Source organism: Neocloeon triangulifer, unplaced genomic scaffold (genome assembly GCF_031216515.1).
Source record: "Neocloeon triangulifer isolate White Clay Creek 2 clone unplaced genomic scaffold, ASM3121651v1 ptg000001l, whole genome shotgun sequence".
NCBI classification, from domain to species: domain Eukaryota; kingdom Metazoa; phylum Arthropoda; class Insecta; order Ephemeroptera; family Baetidae; genus Neocloeon; species Neocloeon triangulifer.
In genome coordinates this window covers 11,677,973-11,695,034 of record NW_026775544.1, presented here as the reverse complement: position 1 = coordinate 11,695,034, position 17,062 = coordinate 11,677,973, and the positions used below count along the sequence as shown (strand labels likewise).

At 40.7% G+C, this 17,062-nt stretch overlaps 1 protein-coding gene across 10 annotated transcripts in view; it reads left to right on the top strand.

The window, feature by feature from the left end:
- LOC132201573 (disks large 1 tumor suppressor protein) overlaps window positions 1–17,062 on the top strand; it is a 48,427-nt gene that overhangs the window by 30,204 nt on the left and 1,161 nt on the right. For 3 of the 10 annotated variants that reach the window (XM_059628035.1, XM_059628618.1, XM_059627859.1), the window contains 11 exons: window positions 10,144–10,173; window positions 12,720–13,007; window positions 13,584–13,658; window positions 13,967–14,188; window positions 14,305–14,841; window positions 14,894–15,105; window positions 15,163–15,424; window positions 15,477–15,579; window positions 16,243–16,536; window positions 16,592–16,874; window positions 16,930–17,021. In XM_059628035.1, coding sequence (XP_059484018.1) covers window positions 10,144–10,173; window positions 12,720–13,007; window positions 13,584–13,658; window positions 13,967–14,188; window positions 14,305–14,841; window positions 14,894–15,105; window positions 15,163–15,424; window positions 15,477–15,579; window positions 16,243–16,536; window positions 16,592–16,874; window positions 16,930–17,021 — 2,398 coding nt within the window. Of the gene's footprint in view, window positions 1–2,769; window positions 2,798–6,702; window positions 6,881–10,143; window positions 10,174–11,736; window positions 11,984–12,201; window positions 12,235–12,719; window positions 13,008–13,583; window positions 13,659–13,966; window positions 14,189–14,304; window positions 14,842–14,893; window positions 15,106–15,162; window positions 15,425–15,476; window positions 15,580–15,730; window positions 15,776–16,242; window positions 16,537–16,591; window positions 16,875–16,929; window positions 17,022–17,062 lie in introns of those variants that run through there. The other 7 variants (XM_059627945.1, XM_059628381.1, XM_059628208.1 and 4 more) reach the window with 7 other exon arrangements.

Genomic DNA, 17,062 nt, shown 5'->3' with positions numbered 1-17,062 from the left:
CTCGCGCGAGAAAAGTGGGTGAAAAAATCTCTTGGAGGATTAACAGTCATTTCAAGTCAGGAAACTAATTAGCCCGTCTCTCTCGGAAAGAGCACACAGGAAAAATCTGGGTCAAATCAAGCCCGCGGTCAATTTTTCGCCAAGGCTCTGTGTGATCTCGTCTCGTGCTTTGTTCCTGCACGGGTCATTTAATCCGGCCTTTTTTAATTCTTGTATGTCTGCGGAGAGCGGCGGCCGCGAGGGAGGCAAAGCATCACCATTTTTATTCCACATCGCATTGGCAGCGGACAAATCCGAAAGGGAAAGAGCGAGAATCATCGCCATAATACCCAGCTCGACCATAACAAAAGAAAGGGCGAATATTGGCAGGGTTGAGGAAAGAAGTTCTTGCGATCCAAAAAAATTTTTGTAGGGTTTTTCGTTACGCTCAAAACACACGGTGTTTCAATATTCTGACCAAAATTAGTATGTAAATTAGTTTGTTAAAAACATTTTTTTAATTCAAGTGTCAAATTTTTTTTAACTGATTTCGTGTTTAAATGTATCGGAATAATGTTTCGCAAAAAAGCAGGATATTGTATTTTGTAAAAACAATATTAAACAACTCACAAAGCCCATGGAGGAAAAGCCGAGTTTAAATTCAAATAACCATGAATCAACCCTCGATCGTGAACTTCTACCACAAATACTTCTTTTAAATTGAAAAAGTCGGAATTAAGAGAATACATGTTTGATAAGTTTTCTTATAAATATAATATGAGGGTCACGTTTCAGAGCTTTGGTTCGATTCCACCACCCTAGCCTCTACATTTGGAAGTATCTCTGAGCAAATATCGATGAAAAACAGGCTGCCTCCGCCAAGCATTATCTCCAAATATATAAAATAACGCCTGATACGCTTATATGAAAATCGAATCCCGCCCGTCGTTGTGATTGCAGAAATGCGGAGAGGATTCGCACGCCCAGCGTGCGGATAATGCCCTCGCGCGCCACCGCCGGATAATAAAATATTCGGCCAATCAATATGAAAAGAGAGCGGCTGAATACGAAAATAAACAGAGGAGGGAGGTTCCTTTTTATTTTGTACGACGGGCACGTCCGCCGCGTGTCAAAGGACCAAAACAGTTTGCTTTCGCCCCAACGACGACCTTTCCGCGCGAGGGCCACCATAATCCCGCGGCTCTCACTCATTGTCAGCGCGTCACATCGAAATGAACACAAACTGTCTCCACGCCAATGAAATATTCACAACCTTGTTTGCCCCTTGCTGACATGCATTTTTATCAGGCCAAACGACTGGAATACGAATTTCTAAATTTAAAAAGAAAATGAAGCGCTTTTTATGAAAATTCCAAGAAATCGAATTTGCATTTTTTCCCTTTTTGAAAAATGTGCCGCCGCGTACCAAATTGTGGTTGGTTGTATCTAGGTTAGCGGTTGTGGGAACGCCTTGTGGGTATGCAACGTGTCCACATGTGTGCTCACCAGGTTGCCTACTTTGAAGCTTTGTGGTTTCCGCCGTAATTGAATGCATCAAGAAAGATCAATACAAATCGACATTTTCCTTACGGTCACCGTGCAAACAAAAGGCGCCACCCCACCAAAGGTCGCTCAAGCCGTAAATTTCCACTTTCCTGTTCCAAAAATGTCAGATATTTCAAATAATTGCAAGCAGCAATTAGCTCAAATTAAATTGTAACACGGACGAAAATAGCTGAAGTGAAAAATATAATAAAAAAAAAAAACGGCACGAATATCCATGATTGAAGGTGACGTCACACGCACAGTTTCTCTCTCTTTATCGTCTTGCATTTAAAAAGCGGCACGCGAAAGCCGCTTTCCGGATTTGATTCGCATCAGCGGCTATCATTAATCACGACGCCGCTCAATAGCCCGAGATAGGGTGGCGAAAAATTCACCCGTCGTCACTGCTGCGTTGACCCAGATCGCAACATCGATACAATTAGGGTCGAACGACTGATGAGTTTCGCTGATGGATTTTGTGTCGGCGCGGCCTCCCCTCTCGTTTCGCCACATAGACCCAGGTCGTTGCTTTTTAGATGCTCGGAGCCTCAAATGAGGCGGCAGGGGTGGATTTGGCGTGGGCCGATTTCCGCTGTATCATTTCCCGACGTGTGTTTTCGGTGGCACGCGCGTGTGCGGCGCTGCCACGACATGTAATAATTGAGGGTTGCGTAGCGTGTAGTCTAGAAAAAGGGGTCGATGGAGTGGAGCAGAGTTGGCCAACTTTTCCAAAGCTCGACTAGCGCTGGAGAAAGACGCCGCCTAATCCGGACCGGCCGCTTCCCGCATATCTCAAAATCGATTTTTATTTTTACTTTCACAGCCTCCAAAATTAAATTAATTCGAATCAAACTTAATTTATTAAAATAAACTCAAATTACAGTGGGTAGTAAAATAGATTTAATGTAGAGCTGCTGGAAATGTGTGACGGAGAAAAACGTTTTAGTCAGATTAAAATTCTGCGCCAAAACCCGGTATGCGCTTGACAGGATTTCCCTTGTGAATTTTTCAATTGACGGCCGTCTTGGGTCTCAAGGTGGGCGCACATTTTGCTGACACCCGCGATGATCGGCTCGATGATCAAGTTTTTGCTGCCCTTGGGACGTGATTTTTCGCCACAACACGCGGCCCGGCTGGCGCGTTTAGCGCTGATAGTCACGTCCAGTTGGCACCAGTGCCGTAGGGGTAGCTCCTACTTATACAGGCAACCAGCAGCACTCGAGTGTGCGACTTCACGTGGTGCATGGTGCAGCGACTGGGCCACCGCTCTTCTGTAAGACTCTTTTCGCCGCCTCACGTCTAGTGTTCCGCCAAAATCAAGGTTCCGTTTTGCACTCAGGTGTATCGTTTCCCTTATTTCTTCAAAAAATTTCAAATTATATCTCTTTCTAAATTTTAAACTTAAATCAAGCTAAATTTTCCTATCTGTTCCTTTTATACTCTAGAATTATTTCATCATTTTCCCACGATATATCACTTTCCGTCCGGTTTCCATGGAGACGAACCCTCGCCACAGTAATTATTTTATCGCAAACCAAATAAATGGACCGTTTAATGAAATAAGAGACAAGTGGCAATAAAAAGTTGCCCTTGTCCGCGCAGTCCGAAACTTTCGTTTTCATGCGTGCCTTTTTTTATAGGGGCTTTAAGTGCGCGACCATGTTCGGCCGTGGTATTGTTGTTGTCGTCTTATTTTTGCGCGTCTTTGTTTTTGTTATTCATGAAAACATGAGCGAGCGAGGCGGCGAACGGCTGTCGCACGATAACATTGTGTCTCCGCCCAAGAAATACATACTTTCGCCCTCGTTCGTCGTCAAAAAAGCGAGCTCTCTCCCACAAACGGTTCGCGATTTCTGGCTATTGCTTTTAGCGTGATTGTGCAAAGAATTTTTGGGACCAACTACCATTTCAACCGTAAAGTAAAACTTTTTGTTTTTCCAGCTTTGCACCACTGCTTTGTGTTTTTTTTTTAAAACATTGCTTTCATTGAAATTTTTGGCCTTTTTTTTAGATCTGTAACATTTTGTTTTTATCAAAAGAGGGGCTCACGCTGGATGCTAATTAAATTTCGGCAATTCTTTTTTGTTGACGAAGACGCTATATGCTAAAAGAAAAAGAGCTGCTTGTGCGAGAAAATTCCACGAAGCCACCACCAGACTTATTGTGGGGCTTTTTGCAGATCGAACTCAATTGGCATTCAGGCGCAAAACTTCATTAATCAATCTTTCTCGCAATTGAAATGCTGCTCGAACGAGTTCTGTCGCGCTCGCAAGGTTCATTAGTTGAACTTTCTCACAAGGAGTGCAATTTCTCGCCCCAATTACACGTTTATTACTTGCAGTGAATGCAACTGAAAGGAATACAAATCCTGCTTGTGGCACATTAATTTGATTTATTTTCACTAACGTGCAACAAAAGATTTAAATTAGCGATTGGATTGCGAAACCGGATTTTTCTCATTTAACTACCGTGTCTAAATCATCCAATGTTCCATTAGAGATATCGTAGCGTGAAATCTCTCCATCATCAACTACTTTTGCCTTTTAATTATTAAAACCGGGCTGGCGCACTCTCGATTAAATATTTGGCGTTTGCCGCAAAATCTCGTTATAACGCGCGCACATTTATACACTGCAGTCTTTTAAATGAACGCGAGAGGCTCTGCCCCTTTCAACCGGGGTGTTATTAAATTAAGCATAAAAAGCGACTAGTGCTAAATCTGCATAACACCGGCGGGCGCTCCCCACGCTCAATTAAACAGCAAAAACAACTTTCCGATTCCGTCGATCAATAGCACGTAACAACCAGTTTTCGCGCCGACAGCGTTCTGCTCGCTTCATTCCGATGCAGAAGATGTTGTTTTAATCCTGGAGATATCAATTTTCATTGCAATCCTCACCAGTTTTATCGAAAAGAATGCTCCACCTCATGAATTTCTTTTATCCCTCTCCGAGTGCCCGGGGGTGCATTTGAGCCGGCTGGAATTTCACATTAGCCGTGGAAAAACAAAACGGAGCAATCCACTTGCAGATGCCGCTGGATTAAAACTCCATACCTTCCTGAAAGTCGGAAGAGCAGCCCCATTTTGTTTATCCAGATATATATTTATATATATTCGAGGCTGGAAGTGCTTTCTTTCCTTTCTTTCAGGGGCGCGTGCGATATGAATTTATTTTGTATACACACACGAGCCGCGTGCTGTTTATCACGCAATGGTGGAAAAAGTTTTACACAAAGAGCAGATAATGCATATCATGCCGCCCTTTGCGCAGCTAATATTGTATTGTGTATGTTTCCTTTGGTGTGCGAGCGAGTCGCGCGCGCACTATATAAATTTATTTATTCTCGGCAAAGGCTCATTCAGCCGCGCGGACCTCTAGTTCAATATTTTGCCCTCTTTGTTTGTGTGCACAACATATATGTGCATGTAAAAATTTAATAATAAAACATCGCAACCAGAACGGCTAAAGAGAGGAGGCCTGGCGGAATTTAATCGACTCCTTCTGCTTCACTTGCCTTTCCGCCTCTTTATTAGAGAGCCGCCTAAATCCAGCCGCTCGGCAGCCCAAGGGCAGGTTTTTAATTAACGGCGTGTGTCAAAAAGCGGCGTCAGCATAAAAATATAAAAAAGAGAGTCAGCGTTGCAAAAAAAAATCGCTACCGGCGGAGAGCGAGAGAAAAAAGGGAATGTTGTGATAATTATAGCTGTTTTAACACTGCGGTGATTTTGAATTTCAAAACAGATTCTGACTTTGACGCCTTTGAAGTTGTGTTGGTTTGAAAGTACTAAATGGATCTCGTGTCCCATCATGATCTCAGCCAAGACGCAATAAGGGTCTGATAAAAACTTCCACTGATCGATTCAAGGACAATAACTTCATAATATCTGAAGCCTCGGTACACCAAAAAAAAGTGCGAGCTCACGTCTTTTCAAGGGTTTAATATCTGAGCATCAAGACGTATGCAACGTATCTTCCCATTTTGCCAAATTCAAAGTCGATACAGTATGGAAATAAAAAGTTTAACATTTGAAAGAATGACATTCATTGTGGTGAAAATTTCAATTTTTACTTATTTCTATTTTTAATAGTATAATCTTTTGAAATGATTTCAAATGATTTCAATAGTATTTTGTTCCATGAAAATGGAGGAGTGTTCATTCTACAATTATTTTACTTTCAATGAACCTACATTCTTACTTAAATCTTACTTACATTTAATTTTCAACAATGTTTCAATTTTGTGAATTTTTTTAAAAATTTGTATTAATTTAAAAAAAAATTTAATTTGCCATTTTAATCCATTCTTAAAATCTCGCACAGATTTAAATTATCGTGCAGTAACTTTCGCAAACACTTTATTGACAAAGTTGCTAGCCTGAATGAATAGATTAATTTTTACTCGCATACTTTTACGACCTTGTTTGCAAAAATCGTCCGTTGATTGACGTGAGTGATTACTGTGGTTTGCAGACCAAATAAGCGCGAGAACTCGCTCTCTTTGTTTTCATTTTTTCCGCAAGAGCGGCCGATTGAAAAATCAGCGCCGTGTTAATAATTCGCGCACAATTATAATCAATAGCGACGGGAGAGAGAGCAAGAGAGAGAGAGAGAGAGAGAGAGAGAGAGAGGCGGAATGCCATAGTTTGCGGTTTGCGGGCTGCAGCAACACACGCAAGGCGTAGATTATCCTTCCTGGGGTTGCTCTTTTGGCGAATGCGATAAGGAGTCCCGCGGGGATGAAAAACCACCCTCTCAACCCTTTCGCTCGCATGCCAAGAAACGCAGCAAAAATTGTCGCCTGGCGCAATTGCGAAAATATTGGAATCGGCCCCGGGAAGCGCACCCTCGAAAAGTGGGTCCTTTTGTTGTAGCGCAGCCGGTCTCTTTTATACTCGAACGGAAATAAATAAATCGCGCTATATATATCTCATGATGTGCGGCCCTTCAGTTTTTTTCTTTCCTTTTATTGTAAGCCAGTTGGAAAGTGAAACCGATAAACTTGTAATATATTATATAAAAGCTCCGTTTTTATTGAGGGCAGCCGGAAATTTTATCGTCTCTTGATGGAAAAGGCATAAAAAGTTCGTGTTACCGTTTTGTACTTCGGAACACTAGGCGTGAGGTTTTGAGCCTGTAAATATCTTGCTTAGCCAATGAAACTGCATTTTCCGATTAGTGGGGTGGCTCAGTAGAGGAGCAATGCTGGTGACCAAGGTAGGCATGGCCGCTGGACAATGTGCTCCCTCCTCTGCCCCAAGAAGAAGCTAAAAAAGTTAGTCAGGTTTGACTCGATTGTCGACACCTATTCTTTGTCCGAGGTCAACTCAGCAGCTACTACATCTGCTGCTGGAAGGGTGAGTTGCTGAAAAATAATTTTTTAAATTTATGTAAATTACGAAATATTTTTTTCTTACTTTCATTTCATTCATTCGTGGTAAAAAATATTTTGAATAAATTTAAAAGTTTTAATTATTATTTTTCCAGTCTTCCTGAATTTTGTCAATTTAATATAATTTAAAGTTTAAATAATAACAGTTGCAGATTTTATTAAGAATTGTTTGCATTTAATAATTATAATTTTGTAATGTTCAACTGCTTTCATTTAGAAAAAAAAAAAAATTTTTTAAATAAAAATCCATAATTCAAAACAAGTGGACACCAAGCATAAATTTTAATTGTGCTGCGAGTTTTCATAAATTGGAATAATAGTTGTGAGGGAGCGATGTTCGCATTTGCAAAACTGTGCCCATGGATCGAGCGCCGTAATTTACAATCAATGACGCTGTAATGGAAAAGCCCGCTGGGAAAACATCCAGAATGCTTTTTCCGTCCACTCGCTGTTTGCCCAGTGACCATTCCAATTAATTTGATTTCTCACAGACGACAATCGCCCTTCACATATTTCCAGCCAAAACACATTCAACACCCACTTGTTTGGCAGTCTGTTGGCCGGCTGTGCTGGGCAGGCAATCACATTACACCTTTCGCTCGCGCTTGTAATCGCATTGAAAACAAATGATTCTGAATTCGCACGTCCAAATCGTTTAACTTGTGCAGAGTTTTAATTAATCGCATTCGCCCACAGCTGAACTTTTCCGAACACACCTGTCAATCAACCACACTCGCTTTTATTTTGTAATTGTAAATATAGTAAAATCCTGGTACGATCAAAAGTAATCAGCTTGCTCTTTTGTTTTTATTTAAATTAAAGTGTATTTTAATATAAATTTTAGAGCTTTTTATGGACGGTTAGAATAAAATTTTAAAGTTATTAGAACTTAAATTTTAATACAAAACTGAGAAGAAACAGAAAATTGTGGGTTTAAAAAAATAATCAGTCCAATAACAAAATTAAAACAGATTAATTTGCTCAGATTAATAAAAAAAGCCGGGCCTGAAAATATTCCTGTAGTTTATGAATTGACGCAATTTGCTGAATTTATCAACACCCTTGTTGTAATTACCTCAATTTTTACTATGAGAGATCAAGCGCCTTTACGCGCCATCAAACAAACATAATATTTATGTATTGCATGCTTTATCGATTTCCATGAAACAAGAAAAGTGGATGGTGGTGCGCATTTCACCTCCCCGGGACATGCGAAGATAATGTTATGCCTAAACCAGAAAAGCATAAAAAGCCCGAAACAGTTGCCGTGGAAAGTGGGTTTTCTTTCTCCACTTTCCACCGCAGTGCTGCTGAACGATAATTTATATATCTTCGCACCGAGCGCGCACCTTCTTTCCTTTTATTTACGGTGCGCGTGTGTTGTGCTCTTGGTGCAAGTATAAATTAAATTCCGCGCTGCTATTCAGCGCAATTTATTGAGACGTTTCCGAGCACAAATGACGTCGCAAATAATGAAACAAGACGCTTAGAAAAGTGACGCGCGCGCGTGGCATGCTTATTGAATTATGATTATTTCATCGGCTGATAACGTTGCAGCAGCACGCAATCAATAAATCCATATTTCACACACCAACCGTCGAGGCTCTCCACAAGCACACACGACAGAACGGCGAAAGAAAAATGTTAGTGTAACACACGACGGGAGCCTCTGAATAAAAGCCGTCTCGACGCGGCATAAATTTGTTTTAGTCACTCGCTCGGTCACTCAGAAGCACATTTGTTTGGACTAGGGAACTTCACTTCCACTTTTCTTCAGTTTCATACTTATGAATAAAAGATTCATAAAAAGAAAGTATGAAATTTGAATCCAAACAAAAATCTTTGAAGCAAATGATGTAGTTGACAAGGCTTTCAGCTTCAGATTATTAATTTTTTGTTTATGAAAATAATTTTTTTACGCTCCTATAATTAATTTTTTAAGCTGTTATTACAAGGACTTGCATAAATTTAATTTAATTACTGTTTTTCATAAATTGTTTTATGATTTAAAATAACTAAACGAAACTAAGAATAATAAAAATGTGAATTTTATATTCAAACTAAAAATTCGTCATTCCTGACATCAGTAATTTAATTAAGAATTTCTGTGAATAAATATAAATATTTGATCTTTTAAAATGAATTAGCCAGCTTCAAAAAACAAATGTTTGAGTTTTACAAAATATATGTATATTTTTATACTTTCCTAATATTTCTGCAAATGTGGCCAAATTTGACGATTTTGATATTGGTAAGGTTCCCTTTGGAGTAAAATTGCATGTAGTGCCGTGTAATGCAGCTCTGAATTTATTTTGCCTGCGCCGAGTAAGATTATATATGAACATGTTTGGAGCTTACATACGGGCTCACTCTCTCGGATGCCGACTTTGTGCAGGAGAATTTTTTGAGGGGCAAACAAGCCCACTACACACGGCATGTTTGATATGTGTAGTATACCTGTGTGCGCTGGCTCTTGCGAAAAAATTATTATACCCTCTGCGCTATATATCGTCGAGTTCTCCATGCTGCAGAAAGGGCGGCTCTCTCTGCAGCATAATTTGGAGAGCGCAGCGGGCTCCGTTTATTAATATCTGGCGCTCTAACTGGCTCTGAGCGTTTTTGCCAATGAACCCAGTCCTTCCAACACGGAAGCTGTAGCAAAATTTTGTAACTCGTACTTTTTCATTAAAAATAAAATTATTTTTTGAATAATCAATATTCTTAATTTAAAAGAGTTTTTACTTACTTTTACTAGAAATTCAAATCAATCAAAATAATAGGCTCACTGCGCGGATGGGGTCTTTTTGATCTTGGAAGTTTTGGCAAAATTCTTGATAGTGGTGATGCCGTTTTGTCCACCAATTCCTTTTTTTCTCAAATAAATTGCTTTCAACACATGAATGTAAACAATGAGATGTAACAATTTAGACAAATAAACAACAATAAAAAAATTAAAATTTAATATTTAAAATATTGTTGAATGTATGAATTGGGTAATTATGGGATCAAAAATAAAATTCTAAATCAAGAAATTTCTTGGTTAAAAAAAGAAACGGGCCAAACGCATTTAAAAAGGCCACTAATAAAAATAATCCCTAGCTTTTATGATTGCGAAAAGTCCCTTATTTATGTATTTCCTCTCCGGAGAGGACAAAGGCAACCCTTTTATGAAATACACACCAATGATAGAGATCTTCTTTTTGTTCATGATTTCTTTTGTTGTTTCAGAGCAATGATGGCTGGTCCGAGAATGAAAATGTAAGTAATATTTATGAGATCCTGTACTTGCGACACAATTTTTTTTTGCACCCTTTTTTGCATTCCGTCAGTCTTTTTTTTATTGTGCTAAATCTGAGTCAGTGCAGCTGCTGGATTGGTTTGTGGGCATTTAAAACTTTTGTTATTTGTTGGTAGTGCTGTCGGATTTTTTGCGCCATTAGGGCTGCAAACAACTGGGCTTAGCACAAAAGGACGGTCGTTCAACCTGCTGCTGGCGGTGCTGCTGGCCTCTCAGTTAGTGATGCTGAAACTCCTGCTGGTCACACGGACAAAGCGGTGGCTGGGGGAAACTTTGCCCAGATTTATTAGAACACGGATTCTCTCACTTTTGTTGTTTCACTCGATTATCTTGGGAACAATCGCGTTGGCATTAAGCGGGGATTAAATTTGGGTCGGTGGAGCGCCTCTTAATCTGCAAATCTCTATTGTTTGGATTGTACAATTACCGACAACGCGAAATCAAAGGCTTTGCTGTTTCAAAAGAAAGTAATATAATTATAAAATCTCAGTTTCTTTTCCATCCAGTTTTAAAAAATACCAGAAAAGTTCATAAGAATTTCTATTTTTTTTTTCGTTTTTTTTATTCGCGAAAAAAATTTTATATCAGTTACATAGTCTGTAAGCAGTAACAATTTCGGTTAAATAAAATTAATAAATAAAGGGTCACCGGTGACTTCCACAATGAGTCATAAAGACATAAAATTCAACCGACCGTGACCAAATTTTTTAAATTTAATTGACGCCAATAAAACTGTTGGAAGAAGGAAAATGCCGTAACAATGTCAAGTTCAAAACTTACGGATATTATGCTCCCTTGGGTCCACACATTTAAGTCTGACAGTCTTGGCTACTGTTTTGCTCAGAACTTCAGAACCATGGCCCACGGTCCACATCACCCACACCAATTATAGTGATTGATGTTCATAGGAGCGTTCAAAACTATTTATAACAACACATGCAGACACATGGAACGTTATTTTATATAGTCAGTTTTTCATTCAAGATAAAATATAAAATTAAATAAATAAATAATTAAGATACACTTATTTATTTTTAACATATATTTTTTTATTTAGAATTTTTTTTATAATCTTTTATCGAATCGGAATAAAAATTATTCAACCTTCCAACGTTTATTAATCTTTTTTTCTATTTTGGCACAGTATAAAAATTATGAAAGGAACAAAGCATAATATGATTTAATAATCATTATACTTTGCCAGATCGGCGTTTTTTTTTCTTCTCTCAGTTGGAATTTTGTAGCAGTGGAGAGGGCACTGCAGCGATTGGCATTCACTTATTTATAACCCTTTCGGCGAGAGCAGGGAATCGATGCGCGCTTTTTCTTTTTGGCTCTCTCGTTCGAGCAGGTGACATCTAGGATAAAGAATTCCACCTGTGCGCGGCGGAAAGAGCTCGCGAGGTATCGCTGCTGCCGCCTGCCGCCTATGCTTGCCCGCGCGACGCCGCCGCCGTTTTTTTTTTTTTTTTTTTTTTTGAAACGTGCTTGGGCGGGTTCAATTAACCAACGTTGTGTGTATCGTGCTTTGCCGTGACGTCACCGTTTCCACAACGTCAGCATCCAAGCCACCACAACTCGGGACTAATGCGTACACCAGTCTAGTAGGCCTAGCAGGCACCAGCAGTATAGACACACACCGCGAGACGAGTGCGACCGACCATGATTTAAAAATAGCACCCCCGAGGGATGACTGGAAAGAAGAAAAAGAAGGAAGGCCAGCCGGGATTGTTCAAAAAGGTCTCCTCGATTTTCGGCAGCGGCGATTTGGTAATAATTAATCAACGCCGAGTCAATTTCCTCCTCCGAATGCTCCAGTTTGAAAGGGGTGTCCGGGGGATCTCGCGGTTTCGCAGTCTTTCGAGAGTGGTCAGTGTAGGTGTTCAAGGGGTCATTTTATATTGAAAGGAATTGCGGTCCGGCGCTGGCACAGGGGCGTGGCGCTCCAGCAGACGTGCGAAGCTTTTAATGAGCTGATTATTATTGGGAAAACCCTATACAAAATGGGCAAAATCCAACAGGTTTGCTCGGGAGGAAATCAGGAGTTTTTTTTCGCATCCGATACTGTGCATTTTATCAAAAAATTTTGTTTTCTGAATTATTCAAATTCGTTTTTGAATATTTCGACGGTGTTATTGTTAGGCAAATAAGTTGTTTTGAAATTTCTGGTGCGTGACGGAATTTTTATTAGAGCGTACATGGACGGTGCACTTTTTGACTCCACTCCCCCTTTTCGCAGTTTCAGCCGAGCGGTTTTTGGAAGTGAATTTGTACGCTCTTTGCCAATAAGCTGGAGCCAGTGTTGAGCAATACTTCCTTATTTGCTAAGTGGGACTCCGTCAAAGGTTGAATTGCCCTCCCGTGCGTCATTAATTGGAGCCAGAATTCTCTCTTTTGCGGCTGCTTTTTTACTCAGAAAAATTAATGTTATTATTTCTATTCATTTTAGAATATCTCAAAAATTTCTTTTGATTCAATTTAATTTTTGTTTTTATTCCTTTTGAAGGTGAACGGTGGTAGTGGAGGCGGTGGTCACCTGGGCAGCTCCGTGGGCTCATTGGACATGGCGCCGTCTTCACCCCAAACCCAACAGCAAGAGAACCCCGAGTACGTCACTGAAGACATCTGTCTTGAGCGTGGTGGCGCCGGACTGGGCTTCAGCATCGCCGGTGGCACTGACAACCCTCACCTGGCAGGTGGTGACTCGGCCATCTACGTCACCAAACTCATCCCCGGTGGCGCAGCATGGGCTGACGGCCGCCTGAGGGCCAATGATGCCATTCTTAAGGTGAACCTTTTTAGAAAAAAGTCAATTAAACTACCTTCTTTTATTTTCTTGGTTGCGGTTTATTTCATCCAACTAATGAAATAATTTTAAAAATAATTAATTTGATTTATTAAATTTTTTTTCAAAGATCATTTAATGAGATTTAGAATTTTAAAAATCAATATCCTTAAATTGGCGTTTACTTATTGCAACCATTGCAACTATAAATAATTTTAGATCTTGCTAGAAATAAACCTGCTATCGTCAAAACCAGATAACCTTCATTTTTATTGCTGCCCTAGAATTTTATTATTTCTTATTTCCTCATTCTTTTTCCACTGTACTCTTTAGTCTTTACCCATATCTTTCCTGAAAGCAAGAGTGCTAATAATAAAAAGAAACCTATTAATGCATGCACTCCAGTTTGTCCCGTGCTGTTGTTTAGAAATTTGTTTTAGCGTATGGCTGATAATTAGAATTTGGTTATCAGTTTGCGATGTTTGCCAGGGCATTAGCGAGGCGTGGGCCCTCCAGCAACTCTTGAGCCTGTTTGTTTGTTTGTTGCACGCCCGTGATGCAATTTTTGTCAATTTGCAGGTGAACGATACCAACGTGGAATGTGTGCCGCACGCAGCAGCTGTCGAGGCTCTCAAACAAGCTGGCAATACCGTCAGACTGGTGAGTCGACCAACCAACCACACTTTGATCGTAACGCAATTTTTTGGAGCTAATTTTAGACAAGGGCGGTGTCTTTGGGAGAGAAATTCTTAGCTCCTTATTATTAGTTGCATGAGCCTGAACCGGCTTCCGACAAAATGCAAAGTACTAAAAATAAATAACAGGATCTGAATTTCTAAAGAATTCTCTCACCCTTTTTGTAATGCGAGGGTGTTTGCAAGCAACTTATGGCCGGGAATCCAATTTGCGGGTGTCATGTCCAAACAAGCAGTTTGAAGGCTTCTTACTTATTATTGCCGTAATTGCAGTTTGTGCGACGACGTGCCCCTTCCAGAAGTTCTGGTGTCATCGAGATCGAGCTCATTAAGGGCACCAAAGGTTTGGGCTTCAGCATTGCAGGCGGCATCGGCAACCAGCACATTCCTGGTGACAATGGCATTTATGTCACAAAGATCATGGACGGCGGCGCCGCCCAGGCCGACGGACGCCTCAGCGTGGGAGACAAACTTGTTGCTGTCCGCAACACTCCAGTACGTAATCGTTTTGAACCAATTTAAATTTTTAATATCATCTGTTAGTAAAAAATTGATACTCTGTCAATATAAAAGTCTTTCTGAAATGATTAACTTCATTTTTGCTTTTTTAGAATGGGGAAAGCAGCCTTGAAAATGTGACCCACGAAGAGGCAGTCGCCGTTTTGAAACAGACCCAGGACAGAGTGGTCCTGCTGGCATGCAAGCCCACGCAGCCCTCGTTGACTGTGACAGACGCCCCCAGGCCGCCCCCATCGCCTTCACCGCCTCAAGCGTTCCGCCAGGAGTCTCCGAACCCTGTTCGAGAACTCCGAGAAGAACTGCCGCCAATGAGGTACTCGGAAAGCCTCACTCCGCTGGGCATGATGCCTCCTCCTCCGGCCCGAGCAGTCAGTGAGGAAGACATTACTCGCGAGCCGAGGACCATTGTTTTGCAGAAGTCGCCCTCAGGAGCGCCTGGAAGCTCTGGCGGAGGCTTGGGCTTCAACATAGTTGGCGGAGAGGAGGGAGAAGGAATTTTTGTCTCCTTCATTCTGGCCGGTGGCCCCGCTGACTCGGGTGGCCAACTGAAGAGAGGAGACCAAATTCTTAGTGTAAACGGACAAGATTTGACCACTGCCACACATGAAGAGGCAGCCCAGGCCCTTAAGGTAATTGCTGCCTAATCACAATAAAACCTAGCTAACTTTAAAATTTAATCAGGGCGCTGGACACACAGTACACATAGTGGCGCAGTACAAACCTGAAGAGTACAACAGGTTTGAGGCCAAAATTCAAGAGTTGAAACAACAAATGAACCAGCAGCTGCTGTTGGCCAGCAGCAACCAGAATCTGAATGCGGCAGCAAATAGTGCAAATAATGCAGGCACAGGTACTCTTTTGAGAACCTCGCAGAAAAGATCCCTATACGTTAGGTGAGTTAAAGAAAAAGAAATTATTTACATTTTGATTAAATTTACTTTGAATTCCAGGGCACTTTTTGACTATGATCCAAGTAAAGACGACGGACTTCCATCTCGGGGGCTTCCTTTTAAGCACGGGGACATTCTTCATGTGGTTAATGCCAGCGATGACGAGTGGTGGCAGGCCAGGCGCCTCCCATCAAATGGAGACTCGACGGAGCCTCTAGGTCCGTTAGGAATAGTGCCATCAAAGAGAAGGTGGGATAGAAAGCAAAAGGCCAGGGATAGGTCAGTGAAATTCCAAGGACATATTGCCACATCCAATGACAAGGTATTTTTTGTCCTATTTACTTTTTTATTTCTGATGGCTATTTTTTTCTCAGCAATCCACTTTGGAGCGCAAAAAGAAGAATTTCTCTTTCAGCAGGAGATTCCCATTCATGAAGAGCAAAGACGAAAGGTCTGAGGATGGATCTGACCAAGAACGTGAGTTTCAAATGACAAATTTTAGCACGACCCCACTCTTCTCAGTTGAAATATTCACACAGTATTATTACTTATATTGAATTTGGCATGGTCCCCTGTCAAAGTGCCTTCTCCTCTATCTCCCTCTATCTATCTTTGTGTGTGCTTACAGTGAGTCCAACAATGTCGCCCGGAGATGCTGATGGACAAAATATGCGTGAGTATCCTACAAACTAAAACCGACCGTTCTTTATACACCTGCATGGTCTTCTGATGCTTTTTCTGCCAACTTACTAAAATTCTAACGAATGTTTGCCAACTTGCCATCACTTCACGCACCATCACGATCAGAATACTAATCATTTGGCTCGGCACATTATTTACTTTGAATGGTTCCGGGAAGGGTTTGTCATGCACATAATATAGCGCGAGGTTTGTTATTCTGGTTTATATTATTTATTTTTCATTCATAAGCTTTTTGCATTGCTTAAAATATGCTAATTTTGCAAATAATGGTGCTTGAATAAGAATTTAACAAGGTAAAAAAAATCCATGACTCACAACACGAACAGATTGATCAATTTTGAGTTTTGTGGCTACCTTTAAACTTTCACACATGCGGGTAGTGCAAAGCCAAGCATCATTTACGGTGAAATAGCTAAGCTTTGTGCTCCTATGTTACAGCCTTCATGCTTTGTTACACTCAAGATGAGGCTCAACACGAAGGTGAGAATACTAACGCCAAACTAACCCCATCCAAAGCTTTAATTTTCACCAATATTTTTAAAATCATTGATATGTACTTTTGCAATACAGGTATGGACGATGACGTCGGAGGAAATGTCTTGTCTTACGAAACCGTGAGGCAGGTCACTGTCCAGTATGCAAGACCTGTCATCATATTGGGTCCTCTCAAGGATAGAATCAACGACGATTTGATATCTGAATTCCCTGATAAATTTGGATCGTGTGTCCCACGTAAGATAATCAAATCTTTTCTTATAAATTAAACTCAATTGTATTGTTATTTTAGACACAACGCGAGCAAGACGAGAGTACGAGGTGGATGCACGGGATTATCACTTTGTCAGTTCACGGGAACAAATGGAGAAGGACATCCAAAATCACATGTTTATCGAAGCCGGTCAGTATAACGAAAACCTGTATGGAACATCGGTGGCCTCCGTGCGCCAAGTGGCTGAGAAAATGAAGCACTGCATTCTGGACGTGAGTGGCAACGCCATCAAGAGACTACAAGTAGCTCAGCTTTATCCCATCGCAGTATTTATCAGACCAAAGTCTGTTGAGTCCATTATGTAAGTTAAAAAATTAAGAAGGAATTACTAGAATTAAATGGTGATTTGTTCTTAGGGAAATGAACAAAAGAACAACTGAGGAGCAAGCAAAGAAGACGTATGAGAGGGCTCTGAAAATGGAGCAAGAATTCGGAGAGTACTTCACTGGTAAGTTTTTTTGTTTTTTACTTTATTTATTGCAGGTCATT